The sequence below is a fragment of the Muscardinus avellanarius genome, assembly GCF_963383645.1.
Source record: "Muscardinus avellanarius genome assembly, chromosome: 16".
NCBI classification, from domain to species: domain Eukaryota; kingdom Metazoa; phylum Chordata; class Mammalia; order Rodentia; family Gliridae; genus Muscardinus; species Muscardinus avellanarius.
This window is the reverse complement of record NC_137802.1, coordinates 74,342,909-74,349,887: the sequence shown is the minus strand read 5'-3', so window position 1 is coordinate 74,349,887 and position 6,979 is coordinate 74,342,909. Positions and strand designations below refer to the sequence as shown.

Here is a 6,979-nt window from a genome sequence, read left to right as displayed (position 1 = left end):
AACCCCGTTCCAAAACAAAACAAAAAAATAAATAAACCGGGCATGATGGCGCATGCTTGTAATCCCCGCGCTTGGGAGGCTGAGACAGGAGGATGGCACAGGTTCGAAGCCAGCCTCAGCTACTGAGTGAGGCTCTCAGCGACTTAGTGAGACCCTGTTTCCAAATAAAGAACAAAATAGGCCTGGGAGTATAGCCGGGAGGTAGAAAAGCTCCTGGGTTCCATCCCCAGTACCACAATAAATAAATAAGTAAATAAATAAATAAATCAGGGTCTCACTGAGTTGCAAAGGACCTCAGTAAATAGCTGAGGCTGGGCACGAACCATAATCCCATCTCAGCCTCCCAAATGCTGGGATTACAAGCGTGCGCCACCATGCCCGGTAAAATTAGTGATTTTTAAGATCACCAAAAAGCAGTCGAAGCGAGAGGGCTTGTCTAGGTTTTCCCTCACAGTTTTTCTTTTGGTTACAATTTCAGAAGAATAGCTTAGTTGATAATAACAAGGGTAGTTCAAATAGATTTTAGATGTCTTGGATAAGTTACTATTTAAATTATTTTCCGATTCAAAAAACAAAACAAAAATAGTCCCAGAACCCAATTTTGCTGGAGCTAACAGCCACAGGTTCTCCAAGTGTGGCTCCCAGACCAGGGGCATCAGTGTCACCTCAATCTTCATGCCCCACGATTGATTTAGAAACTCAGCACGGGGCCCCAATCTGCACCTCCAGCCTCCATCTTTTCTTGTAATGTGTCTAAAGTTGTACTACTTCTAGGGTTATGTGTGCTGATGTATGTGCATTTTTATGCGCCCTTTTTAATATCGTGCAATTTTGAGGTACGTACTAAATAGGTCCAAAAGGAAAGTTAGCCCAATAGGAACACCAGCCCTGAGTGAAGTCCAACACAACACGCATCGGAATCACCCGAGGCCCCGAAAACTACTGTTCATTCTTTGTGGGATTAGGTTCAGGTACTTCAAGTTTCCCACCTCGTCAGCAGCACCTGCTCTACAGGTACCTGATCTGGAGGGCGGGTCCCACCCGCCCCCGGGGTGAAGTGGGGGTGCGGGACCTCCGGGTCCTGGAACCCCGCGCGGCCACGCCCCCAGCGCGGAACCCGCGCGGCCACGCCCCCAGCGCGGAACCCGCGCGGCCACGCCCCCAGAGCGGAACCCGCGCGGCCACGCCCCCAGCGCGGAACCCGCGCGGCCACGCCCCCAGCCCGGAACCCGCGCGGCCACGCCCCCAGCCCGGAACCCGCGCGGCCACGCCCCCAGCCCGGAACCCGCGCGGCCACGCCCCCAGCGCGGAACCCGCGCGGCCACGCCCCCAGCGCGGAACCCGCGCGGCCACGCCCCCAGCCCGGAACCCGCGCGGCCACGCCCCCAGCCCGGAACCCGCGCGGCCACGCCCCCAGCCCGGAACCCGCGCGGCCACGCCCCCAGCGCGGAACCCGCGCGGCCACGCCCCCAGCGCGGAACCCGCGCGGCCACGCCCCCAGCGCGGAACCCGCGCGGCCACGCCCCCAGCGCGGAAGGCCGCGCCTTAACCTGGAGTCAGTGTGGCTCCGCCCCCACCCAGGAAGTCGACCTCGCCTTGCTGCTAATCAGTCAACGTGGCCCCGCCCCCTTCGGGGAAATTGGCCTGGCTCCGCCCCATGCATAAAGAGCGAGGTTCCGCCCCAATCTCGGAAGTCCGCGAGAACCGGCCGGGACTCCGGAAGTTCGCGCCACCCGCCCGCCCCGGTCCGGCGCGCGACCCTCGGCTGCCAGGCGCGGGCGGCCGGGTGCCCCAGGCCTCTCGGTCCTCCGCCGGGCTCCGGAGTGGGCGGCCAGCTGGCGCGCTCGGGGGCGGGCGCGGGCGCTGTGGGCGAGGTGGGCACCGGGGTCACCTGGAGTCGGCTCGGCCCGAGGGCAGGCGTGGGGGCCGCCGCGCTGGTGGCCCGCTGGCTGGGCGCCTTGGCCCGGTGTGGGTGGTCTGGGGTGCCCGAAGCTGGGGAGAGGGGAGTCCCGCCCCACAGAGGGACCCGGCCGCGGTGGCGCTTTCAGTTCCTCTTCTGGAGGCCCAGCATGGGGAAGCGGGGTTGCTGGTAGGCTCCGGTAGGCTGCCAGAAGCTCGGGCTGCTGGGGTCAGCAGCTTCCGCCAGGCTAGGGGTGTGGGTAGAGCAGGGGCCGCAGGCCGGATGAGACCCTGTGACCACCTGCTGGGCGGCCCCTGGTGGAACCCGGAGTCCCTGGAGATGGAGTGGTTTTCCTGAGCAGACCGAGTTACACTGGCGGGGCCTGGGCCCGGGGCCTTGGCCCTCCGTGGGCTGTGGCTCAGGGATCCAGCGGCGTCTTCTTCCCAGCTGTGTATCCGGAGTGGAGCCTGCGTCGTTCCAGGGATGTACATGCAAGTGGAGGCCCGCACCAGCTCCCGCCTGCATCTAAAGAGGGCCCCGGGCATCAGGTCCTGGTCCCTGCTGGTCGGTAAGGTTTCCAAGTTAACTTCCAAGGTGTGTGTGGGGGGTGAAAACTGTTTCCTCTTCTACCCCGAAGTACACCAACTGTTTCTTTGGGTCTGTAGTTCTTCTGCCTACCAGGGCCTACAGATAATGCTTGTATTTTTCAGTTAACACTGTATTCTTTTCCTTTTTCTTGTGATGCTGGAGCTGGAACCTCCAGTCTTAGAGTGCATGCTAGGCAAGCACTCTACCACAGCACTCCCAACCCCAGTAGGGTCTTCCAAGTTCATCCCAGCGCCCCCCTTCTGTAATGAACCCAGGGATGCGTACCCTTTGAGCTCTACCCTTTGAGCTATATCCCCAGCCTTTTCATTTTGAGATAGTCTCAGTAAATTGCCTAGGCTAGCTTGGGGCTTGTGGTCCCCTGTCGCAGCCTCCCAAGTAGTTGGGACTACAGGTGTGCAGCACCACAGCCAGCAGCGTTTCCTTTTTACCTGCCTTTGATGTACTGACCATGGGCTCTCATTTCTGCTCTGCCCTGTCTCTGTCCCCTTCTTAGGCCACCTAGCTTCCTGGCCTCCGTCTCCCATCGCTGCCCATCAGGAGGGTCGTGCACTCTCAGACAGCTGCACTCGTGTTGACGGGTGCCTTTTGAGGCCAGGAGCCGGCTATGCCTTCAGCCGCTGCTTCTCTGTGCTCTGCCCTTCTACTGATACGCGTGGCCTCCTGGGTGGCCCTTTTTTGGAGGGGCATGGTACTAGGGATTAGACCTGGGGCCTTGTGCACAAGTAATCTCCTAGTGAGCTACATCCAAGCCCTTTTTATTTTCTTTTGAGATAGGGCCTAGCTTAGTTGTACAGGCTGGTATTGAACTTGTGATCCTCCTTCCTCAGCCTCCCAAGTAACTGGAATCACAGGTGCCTGTTATTGTGCCCAGCCTATACCATGAGACTGAATGGACTTCTTGGCTGCTTCCCCACTCTGCACATGGGGGTCCCTCGACTGTGTCCCAGGGCACAGGTGTTCTGCAGTGGGGAGGCCTCCGTGCCAGGGCTTCGGCACGGGAGAGGGGTCCCCTTTTGGGATATACAGCAGGGCTTTCCCTCCTTTCCTCCCCTCAGGAATCTTGTCGACTGGCCTGGCGGCTGCCTACTACAGTGGAGGTAAAGGACACTGTCCCCCTGGACTTGCTCACCTGTTTGGGAAATAGAGAAAGGGAGGGAAAGCATCCTTTGTGAGCAGCCGTGGTGTGGCCCCGGTGACGGCTGGCTTCTCTGCCCCTCCCCCACGCCTCACTGCACACTTCTCAGGTTCATGGATATTCTTTGAAAGAGACGCCTTGGCCTTTGCCTATGATCCTCCTGCAGCCGTGACAAGCTTGCTAAGACGAGCAGGCACCAGGCCCTGCCTGCCTCCCAGGTGGACTCCTGGACTAGAGCTTGGCAGCGCTTGTGTGAAGTCCTGAGTGGCCAAGGCAGGGCCAGAGGGTCCTCACAGGGCGGGGGCCGCTGTGCTCGGTGCCGCTCTTGGGCTGGGTGGCTGGTGCCTGAGGAGAGGCTGTGCTGGGGTGCCTGCGGGCACCTGCCTTTTGCCGTCCTTCACGCTAGTGCCTGTGCCTGCTGCAGACAGTCTGGGCTGGAAGCTCTTCTACGTCACGGGGTGCCTGTTCGTGGCTGTGCAGAACTTGGAGGACTGGGAGGTAAGGCAGTGGGGGAGGCAGCCAGGGCCCTCCCATTCCTGGCGTTTGTCCTAGCCTGAGGCTTCTGTGGGGCTGACCTAGCCCTGGGCCGAGGAACCCCCTGAAGCTGCTCAGGACTGTTCAGTGCTGGGTTGCTGCAGTGCAGAAGGAGCGCCTCTGCCCCTGCGGCTGACCTTCCGCTGCCCTTGGTGTCCTTGAAGCCACCTGGCCCAGAGCTGTGCTCTGACCTCTGCTTTCTGGCTTGGTGACCCTGCTCTCGTCCAGCCCTCTCTAATGAAGGGTGGGCACCGAGGGGTACGATAGGATCTGGTGGAGAGCACCGGGGACTGTGGTTCTGACTGGGAGGCCCTCCCGAGTGTCCCCGGGTATGGATGGGAACAGAGCTCAGGATCCACTTGGGCCCTCCCTGGAGGTCTGTGTGGTCAGTACATGTTGGTTTCCAGGAGGCTATCTTCAATAAGAACACTGGGAAGGTCGTTCTGAAAACCTTCAGCCTCTACAAGAAGCTACTGACCCTTCTCAGAGCAGGCCACGACCAAGGTGAGGCGTGGGCATTGGGCCTGGCGCAGGCCCGGGAGCCTGAGGCCACCTGGATCCGTGTTTGCCTGCTTGGTGGTTGGGCGCCTTCCAGGCAGCCCTGGCCTGCAGGTGGGGTCTTGGCAGGCACCCACTGGTGGTGGGAGCCCCTCTCGGGGGGAGCGGGGTGGGCCACAGCGCTGCCCCAGGTTCCTGTCAGCTAATTTGTGAATGGCTGTGTATCCACACTGAGAAGCCTTTGCCCCCCTCGGGGGCTTTTAACCAGGGTGGGGAGTATTCTGTGAGGGGTAGGCCTGGGGGCTACTAGCCTCCCTGGCCCATGTGGCTCCTAGTCCACGCGTGGCTTGAAGGGGGAACAGATGAGGACCAGGCTTGCTTAGTGGGCTGGGACTTAGGTTGTACTGGGCACCTGGCCAAGAGCCAGCATCCAGACCTCTGGCTGCAGGGCTAGCTCTAGGTCACCCTGCAGGCTGCTTTCGGGACTGGAAGAGGCTGCAGTAACCTGCTGGGTGGCCCCAGCTCTGTGACTGGCACTGGGGCAGGAAGTTGGCAGCTGGGGTCCAGCAGACCCCTGCGGGGTCAGACTGCCCACCAGAGTCTGCCTCCGTGCCGCCTGCAGACTGCTGCTGACTGCTGAGCCAACCCCTCTCGCTCAGACAGGCGAGCAGACGCTGCCATTGATGCCTCTGTGCCTGTTTTCAGCACTGTGCCCAGAACCACCCGCTCAAGCATGGGGCAGGGTGGGCGGAGAGGGCAGTGTGGCTGACTTGTCGCCCGCAGTGGTGGTTCTGCTGAACGACATCAGGGACGTGAACGTGGAGGAGGAGAAGGTCCGCTACTTCGGGAAGGGCTACACGGTGGTGCTCCGGTTTGCCACAGGCTTCTCCCACCCTCTCACCCAGAGTGCAGTCATGGGCCGCCGCAGGTAAGCGGTGGCGTGGCCCTCCCTACACACCGCCCAGTGTCCCAGGGCAGCTGGGGAGACATAGTTCATGGAGAGGATACAGAGGGAGCTCTGGGAGGGGTGTGCTGTTCAGGGGACTGCTCCGTGATGACCACCTACAAGGACAGCAGTGGGGCAGGGTGGGTGAGAGCGGGACCAGGACAGGAGATGCTAGTCCAGTTTGGGAGGCCTGGTTGCTGCACGTGGCAGGTGATAGGAGCCCAGTGCAGGTCTCGCTGGCCACCAAAGGGGTACCCTGTGCTGAGGTGACTGTCTTCCTAGTGATGTGGAAGCTATTGCCAAGCTCATCACCAGCTTCTTGGAGCTGCACCGCCTGGAGAGCCCCTCGGAGCGGTCTCAGAGCAGTGACAGCGAGGCTGATGGCCCTGGCAGCCAGAGTTGACCCCCAGCACGGCACACAGCCCTTGGCCTGGGCTCCTGATGGTGCTGGCAGCTGAGCACAGGCACAGGCTCCAGCCACATTGATGGTGCCACCTGCCGAGCAGCCAGGCACAGAGGCTCCAGCCAGGTCTGGGGCATTTGCTGATTCCCTGGGCAATCCCAAGGCAGACCGTCCTTTGCCCTTCCACACTGCTGCTTCTACACTGAGCAAAAACACTGGGCTGGACCTCCTCCATGGCCCTGGAGGGCTGGGTCTGTCAGGACGCCAGAGGTGCAGGCCATATCCAGGGGAGGATGGAGCCCCAGAACTCTGAAATTGGTACCCCCTCCCCAGAAAAGGACAGCAGCCCCAGCTTGGGCAGTGCAGTGTGTGAGTGCAGTGAGCAGCAAGGCCTGGCCTGGACAGGCCAGCCACAACTTCTGGAACCACAGGACACCAGGCTTCTTCCAGAGAGCACCAGGATCTGGCCTGCAGCTGGAAGCTTCGCTGGCCCCAGGACTGAGTTTGGCTCACAGAACGTGCTGCCCGCGTGCATGAGTGTGTGCATCTGTGGAGAGGGCCGGGCTCGCGGATCAGGCCCTGGTACGTCAATCCCCAGAAATCCTGGTGCCTTCTCTCCTTGCCCTTCCTGGGTGGACATCTGTGGGGTACCGGCTGCTTGTGTTACAGTGATCCTAGAGGCTGCGTCTCCTTGAGGGCTCCCCGCCAACCCAGGGAAAGCAGCACACTGACCGCCCTGCCAATGGCTGGCTGCAGATCCCGCCAGGACGGTAGCTCGGCTCTTGGCCAAAGGACGCCTCTCACCTCAGTCTGGGCAGTCTGATTATCTAGGAGAAAGTTGACCTCTTCTGGCATCCTATGGTGCCTATGGACTTCGAGTTACTTCTGGAGACAGAATTGCAGGCATTTTAACCCCGAAGACCTGCAGAAATGGACTGAGCTTTTGGCCACAGC

At 60.8% G+C, this 6,979-nt stretch overlaps 1 protein-coding gene across 2 annotated transcripts; it reads left to right on the top strand.

The window, feature by feature from the left end:
• Positions 1–2,383: 2,383 nt before the first annotated feature.
• On the top strand, positions 2,384–6,025 carry CYBC1 (cytochrome b-245 chaperone 1; the record flags this gene model as incomplete). Of its 2 annotated transcripts, XM_080712969.1 has the most annotated exons (6): positions 2,384–2,468; positions 3,565–3,606; positions 4,069–4,142; positions 4,586–4,682; positions 5,460–5,604; positions 5,905–6,025. In XM_080712969.1, the coding sequence occupies 6 exons, from the start codon at positions 2,384–2,386 to the stop codon at positions 6,023–6,025; spliced, it is 564 nt and encodes a 187-aa protein (XP_080569095.1). The 2 variants fall into 2 exon arrangements, with proteins under 2 accessions (XP_080569095.1, XP_080569096.1); XM_080712970.1 differs by lacking the exon at positions 3,565–3,606.
• Between the last annotated feature and the right edge of the window lie 954 nt (positions 6,026–6,979).